Source organism: Corvus kubaryi, unplaced genomic scaffold (assembly GCF_017639235.1).
Source record: "Corvus kubaryi isolate FWS band 111438036 unplaced genomic scaffold, C.kubaryi_AGA036_p1.0 37398, whole genome shotgun sequence".
NCBI classification, from domain to species: domain Eukaryota; kingdom Metazoa; phylum Chordata; class Aves; order Passeriformes; family Corvidae; genus Corvus; species Corvus kubaryi.
In genome coordinates this window covers 14,537,520-14,558,674 of record NW_024581137.1, presented here as the reverse complement: position 1 = coordinate 14,558,674, position 21,155 = coordinate 14,537,520, and the positions used below count along the sequence as shown (strand labels likewise).

Genomic DNA, 21,155 nt, shown 5'->3' with positions numbered 1-21,155 from the left:
TCTCTTGTTTGCTATATGTACATGGAAAAAGAATGTGCCCTGAGAGAATATTCATGGTACTGTGAAGACAGTGACAGCCACAACAGCTTGCTGCTTCCAGTATATAACAGCTTTACCACAAAGATTTCAAAAGATGTGTCAGACACCGGACCTAATTTATTGAAAACATGGCAAGTTTTGTAGTTCTAGCTTTACAATGAAGTGAAGTGAACCACAACAGGGTTAAATCTTGTCACAGTTCAGGTGGCAAATTTGTGGCAGAGCTCTTTATATTGTCCACATATCCTGCCAGGATGAAATCAAAGTTCATGAGCAAATTTCCTGTAGTGAAACAATTTATGTACCTGTGTGCATTGCATTAAATTATTTTATTTTATTACTTTTTCAGGGTTAAGAAGGATTCAGATGATCTTGATCAATGAAAGATCTAGTTCAAGGTTTGGAACAGACTAAATATACACTTGAATATAGCTGGCTTGTAAAAGTGATGCACCTGAAAGATTCCCTGTAGTAAAATTGCTTTGAGCGTGTTGTGAATAGTTTATATCACTAAATTTAAAAGGAAACACTCCAATGCATCATATTAGGACCTGTGTCTTTGTATGGACAAGATTAACAAAGTTGTGCAGTCATTGTAGTTATAGAAAATATTTGATTCTAGGGCAATAATTCTGGCTTTTCTTCATGAATTCAGAAGCCAAGCTAAACCCTTATGCTTAATTGTGTTTCCTTTTACTGCTGAGCCAAGGATACAGAAAGATTTGCAGTTAATTAAATCTTCTGGCATAGTACATGGGTCCCACAGAGGAGCATTTCAGATGAGAGGAGGTGCAGCCAGAAAGTGGTGTAAGTGTGGCTTTCAAGCCAGCAGGGCTCTCAGCAATGCTTGTGCTGTCCTGGGAATTGAAGGACCTTGAAAATAACTGAAAGTCAAGTTCTCCTTTACCTCACCTGCACCAGTGCAAAGCAGACCTCTGATACAGGCAAAGACTGGCCCTTTTGAGAGTAACAGATTTAGTTAATTATTTGTCATTTGAACATCAGTAAAAATGTACAAGGATTTGAGAGTGCCAACTTGGCCTGTGCAAAGCAGCTGAGCCACTTGAAAACCTGGCATATGCAGTCTTCTACTGACTCTGCAGGAAAGGCAACTCAACTCAAGCTCTGTAGCTTTGTTTCTAGAACTACGTATGTGATTTGATATGCAGGAGTGAGTTCTCCTGAAATCAGCTGGACACTGTCAGCTTTCACAGCTTTTTAAAAAAGGCGAAATTTAAATTTGTCTTCTGCAACTGACTGACTTCTCTGTGCCTAGGTCAAAACTAAAATGTCTGATCTATTTATGTGGAACCAAAGGAAAGTTCCTTCTCCTCAGTAGAAGTCAGGGCTGATTAACAATCACAACAGTATTTTACCTTATTGTACCTTGAAATGTGACCCTCCTAGAACTAAATAGATGTGCAATTGTAGGCTATGTTGAGTTCATTAGTAAGACTGCATAAAACTGCTCAGCATATTGGGTGTTATGTCTGTATGTCCTAGCAAACAGAATTCTGCATTAAAATCAGTTGAGTTGTATATCTATTTCTGGGAAACAGGCTGTTTGTTTGCTTTTTTTTTAATTTTTAACTTCTGCAAATTGTTACACCAGATGGCCTGTTGAGCCAACAATAGATCATCATGTCTCACCACAATGGGATCCCTTTCTGTCTAACTTGAGTCAAAGCACTTAGTTCTCACCAAGCACATTCCCAACAACTTCACCTTAATTATTTCTCTCCATCTGGTCCATGGTAGTATAAACAATTTCCTGCTACTTTGCATAGCATCAGAAATGCACATAAATAAGCAATCTAATGCTGGAACAATTCTTTTGAATACATTAAATCCTATTTGTGATGGTAGCAGATCCCACACTCCATGAGTTACTGAATACTAATTATGGTAAAGGGTTGGATAATTAACTACTTTTATTTTTAAATTAAACTCTTTGATTTTTAATCCCACAGAGGTCTCAGTCTGCATTCTCCCTGGCTAGCGAAGATACGGCCAGTAAAGGACAAGACCTTGCGTCGTCTGTGACCGAGGCTCTTCGGAGGCAGCAAAAGGGACAGTCCAGGAAGCAGAAGGAACGCAAGCTCTCTGCATTACCCAGCTGGAAGAGTGTAGACAGGCTAAATGAAACAAGTAAATATTTCTAGTACGAATAAGATTCTTTTTTTGGTTCTCACTCACATGGAATAAATACGACTTAAAGCAAGGACCTTCTCGAGGGCGTTTTTGCTGACCTCTGTGCTTTCAGAGGTCACATATAAAATGTATATTTGATGTTGCTGTGTCACAATTTCATTGGGCTATGTCATTGCTTATTTTAACTTTCTTTAAAAAAAATTATTCAAAATTTGGTTCTCTGTGAAGTTGATTTTGGATTGTTACAAAATTTAGGCAACTACTTCAGATACGTTTCAGAGCTTCAAAGATGCAAGAGCCCAAGGGCCCTTCTTTGTCATTGGTAATCTGTCCTCCAGTTGAAGGGGTTTGCAGCTGCTCATTGTATCCCTTCTGTGGCACAGGGTGACTTTTCATGAGGTTACATAGTGAGTCAACCATTGAAATAATTCACATTTAGAATTCCTTCTTGCAACTTTATTTTCAACCCTGATGAATTCACGGTGCAGTGTTCTGTGCAGCCCTACTCACTGGTGCTTCCAGACTAGTTTGAGGAAGTTGTATGAGTAGGAACTTCACAGAGCAGCAGCTTCCCTCAATCTGACCTCTGTCATCATGCATTATGTATGGATGTAAATATGGATGATGGGTGGTGAGCAGCTTTCCAAGTCAGCTCCATTCCTGAATCAGCACCATGAGATAGGATGCAATTCCCTGGTTACTTCTAGATGACATAGAGACAGGTTGTCATTGAAGATACCAATGTATATAAGTATCTGAAGGGAGGGTGTCAGAGGATGGAGCCAGGCTCTGCTCAGTGGTGCCAAGCAATAGAACAAAAGACAACAGGCAGAAACTGATGCACAGGAAGTTCCACCTGGATATGAGACAGAACTTCTTCATTATGCAGGTGACCAAGCACTGGAACAGGTTGCCCAGAGATGCTGTGAAGTCCCATTCACTGAAGATACTCAAGAACCTGGATGCAATCCATGTGCAGGTTGGTTGGACCAGCTGACCTACTGTGGTCCCTTCCAACCTAACTCTTTCTGTGCTTTTGCAATTGTGACTCCTGCTCTTGGGGTGGTCCTGTTTCCATTGCCTCTGTTATTCTGGCTGAAGCATTTGTGAGACCACAAGAGTGTAGCACCAGGCAACTCCCCCACCAAAGAGTTGGTTAGTTTTTACCCCTACAGCTGCACAAGGGGAAGAGCTGAACTCGTTGCAGCAGCATTCCCTGGCTCCAAGTGTTGTCATCCCATGACAGAATCTGCTTGTTCTTGCTTCTTCTCTTGTAGCAGCTGTAGAACCCATCTGACCCCTGTAGCACATTGGTTCATGAAGCTGTACAAGCAGAAAACTTCTCTTTTGTGGGGTGAGTTCACTGGTGCTGTAACTCCCACAGCTGCCTCTCTACACACTGGCAAGCAGAAGCAGTCAAATGTGTGTTTGGGTTTGGTGGGGACCTGGGATCGGGGCTGCCCATCTGTTCAATTTGTTTATCTGTACTGCCAGTTGATAACTGGGGAGACTGAAATGTAGACAATTTCAATACTTCTCCTCCCCCCTGAAAGAAATTCTTCTTAAAGTAGTACTAAAATCTGATGTAACCAAGTATGCATTACTCTGTGAATTTTTTAATCAACCCACTGTCAGAAGTGGTTTTCTCCTGGGCATCTTAGTGGAAGGTCTATTTTCAGTAAAGCAATTAATTTGGTGCTTAAATTTAAGAACCCACTTGAATCCCATTGCATTCAACTGTTGAGCAATTTAGTATGTAACTGCTTAACCATAGCAGAACAACAAACTGACCCAGTTTCTTTTCAGGTGCTCTACTCAGAGATTTTTTCCGCTTCTTTCATCTAAAAACCACATTTGTGCTGAAATTGTGGTGCCTATTGAACTAATAGTAAATAGCTGATTGTGCTAATATCTGCAAACATGGTCTCACCTATGCAGTAATAAACAGCTTTGTATTATGATACAGAAAACGAGAAATCTCAGCCAAGAGTTTGGTGTAGTTCACAATTAGTTTTGGTTACAGTTCATATTGGTTTAAATGGTGACTCAAGAGCCAAATTATGATACTGGCTTTTTTCCCCCCTTTATCAATAGTCTTAAAATGACACTTCTTAAATCTTTTTTTCCTTTTCACATGGATGAATTATAGCTTATGCCCAAACAATTGTGTGCAGAATCCAAAGTAAGTGACTTTGTTTTGAAAAATCAGGAAGGGAGCCCTTGACATTGTAGAAGCTGGGATAAAACTGAGTCGGCTTTCTGCATATAGAGTTCTCAATGGCTTTCTACCCTGTTTGGCCCTCTAAGATGTAATCAACTTCTATCCTGTCCTTTTTTCAGTTAACTGAGGTTGGTTGACTGATTCTCGTGTGGTTAAATGTGGTGTTGTTAAATAGAATAAGGGGGGTTATGGTTTGGGGTTGAAAAGAAGTTTGTGGCTCCCCATTACATTTGTGTAATGTGGTGCAGTTGAATTCAGTTCCTGTTGGAGATTTATATCCTGCAGAGCTGTTGGCTTTGTTTGAAGGAACAATGTTTTAAGGGAAGTTCTTTCTCTCAAGAGAACCTTATACTTAGATTAGTGAGTATAGTTGGGAAAAGTGAACAAGCGGAAGTTTCTTATGCTTGACAGCTTGTTTGGGTTTTTTTCTCCAAAATCAGAGGTTACAATAAAGAATTATTAGTCCTCCTTACACACCTGACTTCAGTTACAGCCTTGGTTGGTCACTGCTACAAGAGAACTAGTATTATTTCGATTTCCTTTTAAGCAGGAGTAAGAATTGTATTTTCTCAAGTTCTCTGAATTGACTTAAAACTTAGTAAGTGAAAACAAGCCAGAAGGATTCAAATGAGTAAGAAATGCAAAAGCTGTCATAAAACTCTCATAGCCCCTAAGTTCAATTACCGTGTAATTTTTGTTTTGTTTTTTGTGGGGGTGTCAAAATGCCTAATTATATTCTACAACAGACCCAGATATTACTGTGTCCACTTGAAAATAGTGATGTTCTGCTTACCTTTTGAGAAAACTCATGGTTTATATTAAGTATTTCTATAGGTTTCTGAAAATAACAAATTTGAACCCATGGAAGGACTCCATAAGTCTGTAAAGTTCATTCAGTAGGCTGGATTACCATGTAAATCCATGGCATTATATATTTGTTCAAGTGCTGAAAAAGGCAAAGTTGTCACACATCCATATTTCCCATGAGGGAAATTTTCAGTTTTGATTGGAAATTAAATCTAAATTTAGAGGAAATGCAATTCTCAGAGTTATGAGAGTTATACAGCATTTTCTGACCATATTTATGACTTTTTTTGATTTTTGTGTTGGAGTTGTACAACTTACTCTGAAAATGTGGAAGGATACAAGAGAAGCAGTGCTTGTGTCAGACAGAAGGCTCATTTGGTATTTTGTCTGGGGTACAACAACAGCAGCAACAGCAGCCATAAGCAAGAGTCTAGGAGATATTAGGACAAAGCAAGTATTTTTCATACTGCCTTTGAGTAGGCTCTGAACCTCTAGAACTTTCAACTTAATGACTATCTCAGCTAGAAGTGTTTTTCTGTATTTAGTAAATTTTAGTGGATTTCTCCTCCATGTTCACAGCCATCTCTGTTTTATTACACATAATTTCAAGCATCCAGGAGAACCTTAGGCAAAACGCCCTTAGGTTTGGTATGCATTGCATCCCACTTCTTTCTTTTGTTTGTTTAGAACCTTGTTTTCTCTAGCTTCACTTCATGCTCTCTAGTAGTTAGGTTGGAGGAGATTCCCCCATCTCTTTTAGCATGTATTCTCTCAGTCTTCTCTCCTCCAGATGGCAGAGCTCTGGCTTACTTAATCATTCCTTGAATGGACACCATTTCAGAACCTGGTACAACCTTTGTTGCTCTTCTCGGATTCCTTTTCTGTCTTTCCTCTTTAACATGAGGGACCAGAATTGCACACAGAATCAGAGGCATTTGCAAAACTCAGGATTTCTACATGTCTATATGCTGATGTTCCATCAGGCTTTCCTAATAATTCTTTTAGAAAAAAGCTTTGGTCCAAGTACCCCCCCATTTTAGTCGTCACCATGACTTAAAGTGGTGGCTTCTGAGTAGTAGGGCAGCTTGCCTCTCAACATAGGAGAGTTCATGTGGCAGCAGCACTTCCGTTTGTCTGTTGGTTTTGTTGAAACCTTCAATCTGTGGCAAGTAAAAGCAGCCTTTCACAGTGTGATCACACTTGTCCTTGTTTTCTTTTCATAGGTCCACCTTCTGTTTTCCAAAGCACCGATGGAAACTGGGTGGCTTTGCAGAATGTCACTCTGCCTCGCCCTCGAATGCTTGCCAAACCAAAGAGCCAGGTGTTCAAAGCTTTGGAGAATGAGTCCAGCATTGTGTCTGCCTATGACGAGATGGGCTCGGACAGCGAGGATGACTATGACTGGAATGTGGCCTTGAATAAGCTGCGGCAGAGACCTCGACAATTGCCAGACGACTTCTATTACTCCAATTCCCAGTATGGCAGTGAGTGGGCTTATGGCAACAGTCAGTACCAGGCAGTGACCTCCCCCTCCTCTGGGTTGTACACCAACACTGAAACAGTGTTCTCCGATTCGGAAACATCTTCAGTAAACTCTTCCCAGGAAGCTAAAGGACCTAGCAAGCTTCTCTGGTTGCAAAGCAGAACTCAAAGTGATGTGCCCAGAATGGAAAAGAAGCACTTCCATGGAGAACTAGATGTAAATTTCAATCCACAGGCAACTAGCTTGGAGTATTCAGACAGCAGTGAGACTGAAGAAGTCCATTATGATATAGAAAAGAGATCAAGAAGGTGGAAGAAAAACAAAGCCATCTCTGAAGACTTATGTGAAGAAAAGAATCAGGCAAAAGCCAACAAGATGAATTTAAGTCAGGTAATTGTGTTTGAGCTTACCAAATGCATTCTCAAAAAGAGCTGGGCAAAACTAATTAAGCTATGCTGGCAATATCATGTGAAGCATGAGTGGGAGGTGGAGTGTTCTTGCAAGCTTTATCTTCCTCATCCCTCCTAAATGAGAAGAAGAAAAAGTAGGGTGTTAGATAGACAGGCTTTACTTTCTTCTCAAATAGGCCACTTTCATCTGATCAAAGACAGTGTTAATGTTGTAAAATACAGTGCTCTTAAAAAAAAAACCCTCAGGATTTGTCAACAGCTAAAAAATGTTAATTAATCACTTGTTTTGTTGTGCTAGGGTTTTTTTAACTTCTGTTTTCTTGGTATAAGAAATAACTCATATGCCTGGGAATCTGCTCTGAAGTGTCTGCAAGTGTTCTGATAAGGGATAAAGCTAATGAGCAGCAGAAATTCTAAAAAGGCTTTTTGTGAGATCCAGCCCAAGTGATGTCTGTTTTTAACTGGTCACCTTATGATGAGTTCTGATGTCTTAGGGTGAGCGTTTGCAAACTACTTCCATTTAAAAAATTTGTCAGTTGATTAAGAAAACAAAACTCAAACACACAAGCAAAAAACCCAGACTGTAATATCTCAAACTTGGAAAAACTGTTCATACAACTTGAAGACAGCAAACATTTCTTCTAAACTACAGGTGTTGGCTAACCAGAAAGCCAAGAAGTCTCCTCTGTTGGAGTTTTTCCAGACCTGGGACTGATATTAAGGGATCCATTTGTCCCCCAGAATTTATTTAGCAGTACAAGCACACTAGATCAGGAGAATATTGATCCCTTATTCAGTTCCATTTCCCACATCCTACCCATCTTAAATCCTGAAGCTGCATCATTGCTGCAGCAGTGTAGTGGGAAGCCTGAAGCAAGGAGCTGAGGGTTGTCTTCTCCCTGTGCCTCTGACTACGAGCGGCCTGATTCAGTCTCAAAGCTATCTGACCAAATTTAGGATACCTGGAACAGTTTTTCTTTGCTTATGCTACTAGCCTGTATTTCCTATAGAAGAACATCAGTACAGCTGATTGCAAGTCAATATTAGGATTCTAGGATTTCAGCAGGGCTTTAATGCTGGGTGTCATTAATTCTGTATCCATTCCATCTGCTTTTAGGACAGAGTGTGGGTGTTTGGGGTGTTCTGTACTGATTCATTTATACTCGTGTCCTCATATATTTATAATCAACAGTTGTTGAAGGGGAGTATGATGTATTATAACGTGATCTGACAACACATCAGCGGCCATTATTGACTTCTTAGAACATCAGGCAGAACTACAAGGCTTTACAGGGACTGCACAAAGACCATATCTTGTACACAGACTTCTGCATTTCGCTTTCTGGCTTTGTGTATTTGTGCCTGATCTCTGTGTGTCTCTATTCATATTGTGGCTTCCTAGTCACAATAGACAATATGCAGAGCATGGAAGATCAGAGCTCACAGAGAAGGTCCTGGAGACATAGAATCACAGAATCATTTAGATTGGAAAGACTTTTAAGATCATCAAGTCCAGCTGTTAACACTGCAGGGTCCACCCCTGAACATTGGCCCTAAGTGCCACAGCTACACATCTTTTAAATACCTCCAGGGATGGTGAATCAACCACTTCCCTGGGCAGCCTGTTGCAGTGCTGGATAATCCTTTCTGTGAAGAAATTTTTCATAATATCCAACCTAAACCTCCACCACGTTCATCCAGGTGAGGTCAGAAAGGCAGGGTGCTTCCCAAGCATACTTGATGGCATCCTTTAGCAACTTAGTGTGTGCTTCAAAGTGCAAGCTGGTGTGGAAAATTATTCTTCTTTCCAAGTCCTTTGTGAGTTGCTTTGTCTCTTGTGACCTCTCTGTTGTGCTCAAAGTGCAAGATTTGGGATTCTAACCCACTCTCCCCTTCATTTTACCCTTTAGGCTGTTCCTGCTCCCCTGCTCCCTAGCTTCAGTGGGGCAAGCAGAGGCTCACTGCCTCCAGATCATGCCAGTGTTTTCAAAGCAATGAAATGCTCACTGTGAAGTTTATGTATGGGTGGGTTTCCATGTGTTTAGTTTGTGTTTGGGGACACACACACATACACAGAGGTGGCTGATTTGACCGCTGGTGTTCACATTTGTAGAACTTTGACTCCAGCCTCTGGCAAACAAGCACTGTTGGGACCAGGAATGGACTGACTACCACAATTTATAGCAAGGATGTTGCATGGTTGAACAATTCTAGGAAGCAAGTAAAATTATCATGTGTGTAAGGAATCTGCTTTAATGGATGAAAATGAATTAGCCAGGCATCATTTAAATTGCTTAGAAAAATGTGATTAAAGGGATGTCAGAGTTTCATATGTTCCCAAGAGTAATGTACTGATCTTGGTAAAATGGTTGAGGCTGCAGCATGGAGAGCCCTACGTATAAACAGTTTTACAAAATGATAGTGTAGGTGTGTGAAGAGCTGCAGACAGCACAGACTTAAGCAAGATTGACTGCGGGGTCTTAAACCAGGCATAGCTTTTCACATGATGAGATTATGCAGAATTTGCAGAGACCATAAAAACTCTTCTAAACTCTTGTTGAACCAAGATATTAGACACTGAATAACTGATTATATGTCAATTGCAGTGAAGAAACACACTTTTTCAGTACTTTACTGCATTGCAATATAATCTTATTTTATGGCATTGTAATAATAAGATGATAATTTGTTAACCGTTGTGTTTTCATCAGCATTGTAGAGCAGGATTTCAGTTTATCAGTCTAAAAGTTGGGGTTTCATTTTTAGTTTTCAAATAGTGAAGGTTGCTTTTTTGTTTTCTACTCTCCAAGTTTCTCAGTGAGATGAAAACAAGCCCTTTTCCCTTTCTGCTCTGAGTCTAGAGAGTTGTAAGCAGTTATGTTCTGGAAAAACTGCAGTCAGTTCATAACTCACAACTGAATTTCAGTTAAAAATCACGTATTTTTTAAATCAAGATCCAGTTCCTAGATTAGGATAATGCTGTGGCATGTTTTTTAAAACCATATTTTAGACACAAGAGTGGAATTCTGACTTTGTGACTGAGAGATAATTTTTTGTATGAAGTCTTCAGTGACTTAGAAGGGGAAACCTGAGAGTAGGTACCAAGATGTACTGTATCTGGGGAATTTTTTGCTTAATAATAAGTAAAAGAACAAGCTCCTTTACTGAGCTGCTTGTAGAGATGCCACAAACACAGCCATGAAGCAAGATATGAAAACTGTCCTGATAAAACCAAGGTCTTGCCATAAATAATTTCGGATTGCTTGTGTACCACAGAAGAGTTACATTTCTGTGGGGACTGAACTGGAAAGTGCAAACCTTGCTTTTAATGATGATTATTTTTCAAATTGTAACTTTTTACAAAAAATGGACACTCAAGCCACCAATCTTTATCTGATTTTATTATTAATAGTTATAATAATAGTTGATACTATTAGTAATAATAATATTGATATATTGGCTCTCATTATCTTTTTGAGAGAAAGATATGATTATTGCTTAATGTAGCTGAAATTCTTGTGTTTCTGATGCAAAGTGGAGGGGCTTAATTGCTTCAAGGGAAAGAAGTGTTCTCATTATGAGTTTGCTTCTTGGATCAGGAGACCCCACCTGTTAATTACAGCCCTCCTGCCCTGCAGCCAGGTAAGGGGTGAGCACTGTCAGGCTGCCTGTTGCCACGGGATGGCGCTTGGGATGTATTCTTTGAAAACAGCTCCCTGAAATCACTCTGGCTCATGATGAGAAACTGCCTGCAAACCTCACAATGTGTATATTCTCCTAAAAACTTCCAGTTTCTGAGTTTTGGTTTCTTATATGAAGGAAACTTTATCTCAGGAGTTTATAGTTTAACATGGATTTTGTTCTGGAGCCTTTTTTATTGTATTTTGGTTTTGTCCACTGTGATTACCTTGGCTTATCAGTGATTTCTGTGCAAGGATTTGGACACTATGTATGCATAAAGGTGTATTTCTTTTCTCGTTGTCTCCTAAAAGACTTATGCTTGCATAGAAACACTTGATTTTCTTTTAGTGAAAGTGGGTTCGTGGCTGTGTCAGTCTGCCAGGTCCTCACAGAAACTCAGTTTTCAGATAAAATGGTAGCCCTTTATTCTTGTTTGCAGATGTTAGCATTATGTGTTGCTGATAGATGCAAATGGGAATTTACACAATGATTTGTGTAATGACACAAAAAATGTCATTAAACTTACCAGAAAGAGTGAAAATGTGAACAGTAAAGAATAACAAAGTTTAATGCAGCATTTATTAAGTAAATATTAATAGTAGTACCTTTCAATTTATTTATTTTTTTGTTGTCATGGCTGCCCATGCATTTTTCAACTTGTCAGTCCATGAAAGAGGTATAATCTCCTCACAAATAGTTTGCTGCCACTATCTGAAAAGCCCAACACACAAGTCAAACAGCCTGCTGTTAACAGAAACCACAAAGTGCAGCAGTGTAAGGTACCATTATCTCTGCATGTGCACAGGAATTAGCAGCTCTTGCAAATGTAGATAATCCACCTGCTCATTTTAAGGAGGTTGGAAAGCTAAAAAGAGGGTAATAGGCGTACCTGAGCGCAGCTGTAATACAGTCAATATTCTCAAGATGAGTCCTCCCCCAAGAAACAATGTGCGTTCAAAACACAGATTTAGCTAACGCAGAGTGGGACCCTCGGATTACCAAGGCAGCTCATGACTTTCATTTGTGCGGGCAGACCTAGCAAAAAGATCTTTAAGTTGCTGCCATGTGTGATCCTATGAAGACTGGTATTTTTTCAGGATCGAGAGAAGTTGTCATATTGCTGTTGTCAGTATGGATTCTTTAGATTAACTAGTGGTGCTTTCCATGGGTGTATATGTGCATTGCTGCTCCAATAAAGCTGCTAAGCAGTTAAAGCTAAGCAGATCTATGTAAGAAGCCCCCAGAGGACTCATGCATGCCGTGCTGCACAGTGAAGTCTGTCAGTATGTTGGTACAGCAGCGAGGAGGTGGGAAAATCCACCACTCTGGACTTCCAGCCTCCCTCTCTGCTCCACTAGATCTTATATAAATACCTATAAGCTTACTTAAACAAGAATACCAAATTCTTGTCTTTACAAGCTTGATCTGCTCAAATGTCTGCATAGAATGGGATTTTCTTCTTTTCCTTGCAGACTTGACCTCAAGGTAAACCGTGCTCAATCTGCATCAACGCTGCTAGAGGAAGCCCACACCCTTAGTGCAGAACTGTAATCCTAAACCAGGTGTTTTGGTATATGAGAGGAGGTTTTTGGAGGTACCAATTAAATAAATGGAGGTAATTTAGGTAAAGAGGGATTCCAGTAATTGGCTTAGACTAGATACCTAGCTGTAAATAGCTCAGTTTTAATGAGATGTATCTTCACTAAACTGTATTCTCATAAAATACAAGAGCACAGTCTAACTGTGCTTTCTATTCTGTATATCACATAAATTATGCTTTTTTCTTTCCTGGGTACAAATTGATGGACTGATTGATTCAGCAACAGCTTTCAGATTTTTTATATAGTAGTTTAGTGATTTGTGAGTATTGGTCATTAGGAGATTGTTGCTTGAGGTGTAATACTGATACTTGTACTGAGCTGTTGAGTGATATGCAAGATATGTCTGAAAAAAAATCTTTTCTTACAATTTGAGGAAGCACCATTATGATTATAAAAATAATTATAACAACCATTATTATTATAAAAATAGAGTTTTTTAATTAAAAAGCTGAAATACACAGTCTTTTGCATGTGTGTAAGAGCATATCATATTATAGAACTGAAGTGAAAACACACTGATTTAAAATCGTGTTCTTGATAATTGAACAGCTTTTTAGCAGAAAAAGCTTCTTTTTAGTCTGCAAAAATTGATTGTTTGGGAAAAGAGTTTCAGCATAAACCCATGGTTCCCCTTCTATTGTAGCTCTCAAATTTCTATTGTTTCTTCAAATCCTGATTTTCCAAAAGGGCCTTCTGCATCCTGAAGGTGAACTATAAAGCAATAATTTAGTTGTGTAATTGATTGAATTGCAAATAACTGCAGACAAAAATTGTCCAGAACACTGTGAAAGTGCTGAACAGTACAGTGCAGTTGACTGTGTGAGAGGTGAGAACTGACATTATGAACATGATGTGTCAATCCATTAAAAGCAGTTAGGTGGGTAGGGTTTGTGAGGGAGTGGGCAGAGTTAACATTTCCTGTGAGAACTGGAGTCATTGGTTCATCCGTAAACAGTGCTGCTACAGCTGGTCCTGTTGATGGATTTCCCAATGAATGGACAAGAGAACACAGATTTTAGTCTCTCCAGCAGCGTCTGGTCTTGTCACAGTATGAGAGCCTAAGGCAGACAGGAATAATTTCCTCTCTGAGAATTGCTCCAAATCATCCTCCTAGACCTGCTGAGATGTGCCTACCACTCTGGTCCCAGGCTGAATTCTTCATAGCCTCCTTCTGGTTGTTTTTGCACAATTATGCTCCATTTCAAAGTATCTGACACTTTTTAACTCACCTAATTCCATCTTATTTCTTGGACTTGGCTGAAGCACCAAACAAACTATCTAATGATTCAAAAATTTCTCTGAGCAGTCAGCAGGGAGAGAACATTTCCAGAAGGCAGTTAGCATTATAGGTGAAACTGGCTGCTCTGGGATATGCCTGTCTCTCTCCAGGGACTGTGGTGGAAATCAGGGCAAATTGGGTCCTAATCAGACAGCACAGATCCAGAAAATGAATTGATATCCACCTGGGGATTAGTTTTTAGAACAACTGTGAAATATTCTCAGATTTTGTCAGCAAGGGCTGACAAAACTATCCCCTTTCCTCCTTATTAAATGCTGGGCAGGCACCCAGCTAAACAAAATTGCAGAGACTTTGCTTTTCTACTCTTCAGCTTCCAAAGTGAGGGACTTATGGTCAAGTCTGTAATACCCACTGTTCTTAACTGAGCCTGTAAGTGTTTTCCACTTTTAAGAATCAGAGTCAGAAAAGAAGGTGCTCCTGAAGATTTAACTTCTTCCAAGGAGGTTGGCAGTTGGAAAATAATCAGCTCTGTAGAGGATCCACCCATGCAAATAATCACTGGGAAAGCTGACAGTCTTAAGCAACATCATGTAACAAAAGAGAAGTTTTTCAAAACTTGTTTCCAGCAGTCATTAAGAAAAACATGGATAATGCTCAAGACCAAGCAGTCAGGGAATGCAAGCACAGCTTACAACTGAAAGCTGAACACAGCTGCCAGGTTACAGGTTATTTCATTCCCACACCTCACTTTTATCTGCACTGTGCCTGTGAGGGATGGCAGTGCTGGGAATTGGAAATGCCACGTAGGCATATTTTATTAGTTGCACACAGATACATAATGATTCTGATAGTTCCTTTTTAGGTAATATGAAAATAAGCAGGAATGATGACTATAATCCAGCAAGTGTTGGTTTATTGGCATTCCTTTTTTATCAGAACACTTAGTGTGCTTTCTTTTTAGCTTCCCTGCGGAGTAATCGTACCTATAGTTTTCTAGGAAGCTGTTTTTCTTTCTGTGCCTATGCAGGAATTATATGTTCTTTTCTAATTTCTTTGTAGGATTTTGATGATTTATCAGAAACAGATATAAGCAATGAGGATCAGCACCACGATGTCAAGCCTGAACTTATGGAGGATGAGCTTAAATCCAGGTTATTTCAGCTTGCTGCTAAAATGAGTGACAAGGAAACATCATCTGGTGAAGAACAAGAGTCAGAACCTGGAATAGATCCAGAAAACCGGAAGGAAAGTTTGTCCTCAGAGGAAAATGGCAGAAGTATTCAGGAAGAGTTAAAGAAGGTAAGTGGTCATTCTAAAGGAGTGGAAATAGTACTGCAAGAGTTAGAATCCCAGAAGAGAACATTCTGGCTAGAAAACTGAACACAGTTGCTAAAAGAAACCTGAGGTCCTTTATACCACCCTGAACCCCTTGTGTAGATAAAAGTTCATTTAAGGTGTGTGTTCCTCTCTGTGAGAAACAGGCAGCCTACAGCATCAATTTCAAGCGGGGAACTTAGCTTGTGCAACAAAACTGTTAACTGGGTAATATTAATGGAGTTATACTTTTTGATTTAAAAACATGTCCAGTTTTTCTTTTCTTGTCCTTGCTAACCAGACAGTTTAAGTGGTTTTTTCCATCCTTTTAGTTGCTCCTCTCCTTTTTGTATCATCTAGTTCATGCTGATGACATAGATTGTTCTTTGGCATCTCTATCAAAATATTTACTGCTTCTTTAAAGCTTTCCAACCCTGTTACTCTGTCAGCTAATAGGCTTCTGAGAGTAGTAACATTTTCTAATGAAACTGAAATTTGGTGTCTTTTCTGATAGTGCCTGAGGTCCCTCATTTGTGCCATTTCACCCTTGCAATGAGATACCAGATTTCAGTGTCACTCTACAGGATTTACCACCTCCTCTTCTCCCTTTCTGCCCCTGAATTTCTCTTCAGATCATGTGGTGTACTTGAATTTGGTGCTACAGGATTCCAGTCCTGCCCCTTGCCAGTCAAGCACACTTATTCCTTAGATCCACTTAGGCTTGTTCTAGTCTGCTGCGTATCTTGACTTGCCTTTTCGGGTATTGCCTGCATAGCAGGTCTGCTTTGACAAGGGACATGGACAACTCTCTAAAGAAAATCTATTTGTTGTCATTTGGAAGGTGTTTTGTTCAAATGATACAAAGAACTGATATAATACACTGGAAGGTGAAAACAGGATCAAGTCATCCAGGCACATGATAGAGATGCTCTCCAAGTGTGCAGGAACAGTGTCACAAAAGCTAGATCCCATCTGGAGTTGAATCTGTCAAGAGACACAAAGGGAAATAAAGTCTTCTGCAGGTCTATCAGCAGCAAAAGGCAGATGAGGGAAAGCTGGGCTCACTACTGCAGTGACCTGGTGACACAGAACATGAAAAAGGCTGTTACACAACATTGTTTTCACCTCAGTTTACAGGTAAGATTTTCCCTTAAGAATCCCAGGCCCCTGAGACCTATGGGAAAGCTTGGAGCAGTGAAGACTTATCCTTGGTAGAGGAAGATCAGATTAGCAAATATTTCAAAAAACGGGATGTGCCCATGTGCATGGGGTCTGATGGGGATGCACTTCTGAGACCTGAGGGAACTGGCCCATGCCATTGTGAGGTTCATCTTTGAAAGATCATGGCAATCTGAGACATTCAGAGCTATGAATATTGTTTATTTTGGCTTTAAAAAGGCTTCTAGCAGTCAAATGCAAAGGGAAACACGAAGTCCTGCACCTGGGAAACTATTAACTCATGCAACTCTATTCAATATTGGTGAGGCCATTTCTGGAGTGCTGTGTCCTTGTCTGGGCTCCCCAGTACAAGGAACCCATGGACACACTGAAGTAAGTCCAGTGAAGGGCCACAGAGATGATTAAAAAACTGGGACATCTGTCATAGGAGAGAGCTGGCATTGTCTATCCAAGGAAAGAAGAGAAGGCTTGGGAGAATCTCTTCACTGTGTTTAAATACCTGATGGGGGAGAGTGAGGAGTGTTTGATGTGGGAAATAAAGTGGGAATAGAACTCTTTCCACTGACAGGAATGAAAGCAGTGGGTGCAAACTGAAATACAAAGAATTACATCCAAATGAAAAGCTTTTTCCATTGTAATGGTGCTTAAATACTGGAATAGGTTTCCCAGAAAGATTGTACAGTCTATGTCCTTGGATATAATCAAAATCTGACTGGACATGACCCTGGGCAACCTGGTCTAGTTGACTGTGCTTTGAGCAGAAGTGTTAGACTAGGTGATCCCCAGAGGTCCTTTTCAAATACAACGAGCCTGTGACTCTCTGATTCGGAGTTATTTAGCCATGGACTACATGGGAGTGTAAGTACCTCTGTTATCACGTATGCAAATACCTCCATGATGTACACACAACCTTTCCAAAGAAATCACATGAAGGCTTTATTGTCAGTGCTTGTTAGCAGCATTTAATTTGTTTTTCTCTGGTTTGTAAAGACAAAACAGCAATATCACATTATTCAACAGCATATATGGCCTAGCTGGGGTTACAACATTATGCAGTTGAAATCCAGAATTAAAGGGTGTAAAGAGGACTTTCTGAAATGCTCCTATATAGAGAACTGAGCACAGAAAATGGTGAATGTATGTTGTTGGTGTATTTATTCATCTACATGCCTCTACAAAGTAATATTGGTTGTTTTTTCCTCTCCTAATTGTGTTATTTCTTTAATATTTGTATGTCAGTTATTTAAAATAAAGCAAAGATTAATGGTTTTTTCCTCAGTAAAATTATCTAAAGTTTAAAAAAAGAAGGGGCTTGCCATGTTCAGCAAAAAAAGGAATGCTTGGAGTTCCTAATCCTTTATTTGGTTTGGATAAAAAAGTTCTCATCATTAATGGTCATAGTATATAATCTTCTTGTCTATAATAAAAAAACCAGAATACTCCAGTACTCTTCATCGTCTAGACTTCAAGAGAATTGGCAGGGGAACCTTCTCCAGCTGTAGAGAAACAAGCACACTGTTCTCATTCTTATTCTTGACAGTTGTCCTTAAAGGTACTTTAAAATCTTCTGACATGTGCCTTCTCTTTGGAAAACTGGCTGGCCAACATCTTACAAGGAAATACTGAAGATGACAGTGTATAACCCCGGCTGTGGCTGTGGCAGTCTAAAATATGAAGACACCTAAACTCATAAAATATGCACTAACTTTCGGATGGCATGTGAAAGACCGGCACAGAAAACCTATTTTCAGGCAACCAGTAATTTTAGATACCTTCAAAGCTAGAAGTCCCAGTATGCTGTCTCTTTAAATAGCCTGATTATTGGAGAATGCACTTGTAGGGATTTACAGATCTTTCAGACTAGCACTCAACTTTATTGGTCAGAGTCAGCCTCCTGACCTGGGCATCAGGTTCCAAACTAAATATACAGAAGCATTAATTCTGCACCATTAAAATGAGAGCTGGAGTGCCTAGATTCTGCTTTTTGTTCCTGAACATAAATACTGCACCTTAGCCATCTTGCTTATATTTTAGCCACACTGCTTGTCTTTGCTAGCCTTTAATCTTCTGTTCTCATAAGTTTATTCTGGAACACTTTAGCAACTTTAAATTGCTGGGAATTTCTTGTTCTCGTACACCTGATCATGGAATAAGACTTAAAAAAACATGTATTATTTTTGAATTACTGGAAATTAAGTACCTGGTGTTTATGAAAATCTGACCTGCACCTGTCTGTACCTTTAAAAACCTGGAATTCTCTTTTTAATGGCAACTGGGAATCTCATGTAATCAGATGTTGAGCTGATGCTTTTAAAAGGGTATTTAGTATATTAAGATCTGAAGCATTGGTAAAAATTATCTTTAATGGAGAATTAGCTGAAGTTGTTTGGCATTTATGGATTCTCAGTTCTCAACTTCAAACTGAGTTCTTGAGTGGTATGTCAGCCTTCAAGATGCAAGTTTGAATATGACAACCTTTAAGTTAATTATTTAGTCCATCTGGGATGCCTGAGGATTTAGGTGGGTATTAATTAACACGAGTTAATTTTGTGACTTGAACTTAAATCATCTTAGATTTTCAGCACCCTCATTTTCATTATCACTCAGTTTGTGATTGCCTAAAATGGTCTTGTGGAGATTCACAGCTCTCATTTTAAAACAAACATAATCCTGTAGCAGACTTGTTTTTATGGAAAATGTTTTGTGCTTATTAAGCTGCAGAAGTAGTTCATGGTCTTTTGGGTGTATGCAGAGCCCTGAAAAGTCCATTTGTCTTAGTTGCACCGTGAAAGGCCATGGTTTTCACCAAAAGCCACACTGAGGGTAGAGTTGGCCTTCAGCCCCTCTAAACTTCAGTTGTGAACAAACCAAAACTCAAATTGTGCAACTGTTGTCTTAGTGAAACATTTTGTACTAGCACAATGATTTGCACAATTCTTTCTGTCTTGCTCTTTTTTTTTTGATTGGTTGTTTAGTTTTTGCTTTATTCCCCAAACCCTAAATGAATGCCTAAAGAAAAAAGCAAAATGTAAATTCCCTTGGAAGTATCTTACTGGTACTGACACTGAGAGTGGCAAGCATGATGAATGGGATGTATTTACTTCATACTCTCCTCTGTCCATTCTCCTTCTCTTTTAATGCTTTCATGAAGATAAATTGACTGGGTCTTTATTTCATGGTATATGCCGGAATTATATTCCAGAAGACGATTTTGGCAGGCTGCATTTCGAATGCAGTCTATCTCTGTGACCACTTTATCAGAAACTATAGAGATTATGTTAAAAAACAGATTAGCCCCTGCCATTTTTTCAAATTGCCCACAGAGCATAAAAACTGAAATAGTTGTTAAAACCTTACTTGTGTTTTTTCTTTTTTTCTCTTCTACTTAGTACTACAACTTGCTTAAGATATACAAATGAGCAAGTTAAATTTCCATAGTAACGTGGAGTTTCTCTTCTCTTTGCATTAGTTTGATGCAATGTGCTGTGTGCTTAAGGAATTTATTTAAATCCCTTTATGCATTTACTTCTGCTCAGAGGATCTTACAACCAAGGCTTAGTAACTGTTTAAATTCTGCTGTTGTCTGTTGACATTACGTGACACAGTGGCTCTTTTCTGAATGACAACCTCTAAGTGAGTTTGTTAAGTAGCACAGCAGGATCCTGTTTCCTAAGTGAAACCTCCCCAGTCTCTTGACAGTATGAATAACAGCATAAATAATCTTTTCATTAAATATTTATGCTTCCATCCTCTGGAATAATTTTATTCTTCTTAAGTTTTATAAAGCTTTATTTTGGGGAAAGCATGTACTACAAGTAACATTTTTATGTGGATTTTTGCCAGAGGCCTGTATTATTTGTTTCAAGAGAGTACATCTTGCTTTTTCGCCAGGTAAATTAGTACTGTTCAACTACTGGTATAATGAGATTGACACTTGTTAGAAAATCTGCCTGGCCTCTTTTTTTAGCAAGAGGAGTAGCCATGGGTGCATGTTACTGCAGAAGAGAGAGCCAGCTCCCTGATGTGTGTATGCTGGTGGCTGTGCTCAGGGCTGGCCTTGGAGGGGGTGGCCAGTAAGGGCTCAGTAAGGAGGTCAGGCAAGCATGGCGCTCACTGGACTCAGTCACTGGAGAGACATCTGCTCACAGCCTTGATGGAGCTGGACAATGGCATTGGACAGTTCATTGATGGGGTCAGTGAATCCCTCCTGTGTTATCACAGACCTCCTGAAGCATCACGGCAGGGATGGCTGGGATGCTGAAACAGCAGTGCTGTAATACCAAGAGTGAGCCTGTGTCTTCTGGTGGCTGGAATTCTGTAGGCATTTGTGCTGGTGCAGGCACTGTCCTCACAGAAGATGATGTCATAGTTTTTGTGATCATTATCTTGCAACTGCCTGAACTCCTGGGTATTTTGGCTGGTGTGTTGGTTCAGGCTGGGGTTAATAGGAAAGTGCCATCCAGCTTCATATGCCTGAAAGCTTTAGAAGTCTCTGAGTAAAAGTTTCTAAAGGACTCAGAACCACGTGGATCACTTGGGCAAGAAAACAGCATAAGTGCAGTAGTTTTGCTACATTGCTGCTGTTATGGTAGTAATGCTGAACAGTGGAGTACAATGGCATCTTCCTGGATTAACAGCTTGGAAGATATTTGTGTGTCTGTTGTTTCACATTTTTGTGTGCAAGATGCACAGACTAATTTTTGTGTTTTCATGGATCGTTGATTTTAAGATTATGTTAATTAATCTGGGCAGTCTCCCAAAGTCCAGGATTGAAAACCTAATGTCAGCAGCATTGTAAAAAGTGATCTTTAAGGTTTATGAACTGCAGTTATTCTATGCAGAGGATTTTGAATGACAGCAGAGAAAGAGAGATTTTGTTTAGGGAAGGTGAAAAGAGGTATAAAACAATAATCTTCACATTGGGCTAATGGATCCAAAGTTTTAAGTTCTCAATTTAACAAAGCAGTCAAGTATATGTTCAGTTTTAAACTGGTTTTAAGTGGTTTGCTGGAAAAAATTCCCATTCAAG

At 39.5% G+C, this 21,155-nt stretch overlaps 1 protein-coding gene across 7 annotated transcripts in view; it reads left to right on the top strand.

Moving 5' to 3' along the window:
- The window catches only part of LOC121671525 (myosin VIIA and Rab interacting protein), a 207,428-nt gene that overhangs the window by 168,204 nt on the left and 18,069 nt on the right, over positions 1 to 21,155 (top strand). For 4 of the 7 annotated variants that reach the window (XM_042043403.1, XM_042043408.1, XM_042043402.1 and 1 more), the window contains exons 9-12: positions 2,010 to 2,187; positions 3,080 to 3,169; positions 6,442 to 7,091; positions 14,693 to 14,932. In XM_042043403.1, the coding sequence (XP_041899337.1) occupies positions 2,010 to 2,187; positions 3,080 to 3,169; positions 6,442 to 7,091; positions 14,693 to 14,932 (1,158 nt within the window). The remainder of the gene's footprint in view (positions 1 to 2,009; positions 2,188 to 3,079; positions 3,170 to 6,441; positions 7,092 to 14,692; positions 14,933 to 21,155) is intronic. The other 3 variants (XM_042043407.1, XM_042043405.1, XM_042043409.1) reach the window with 1 other exon arrangement.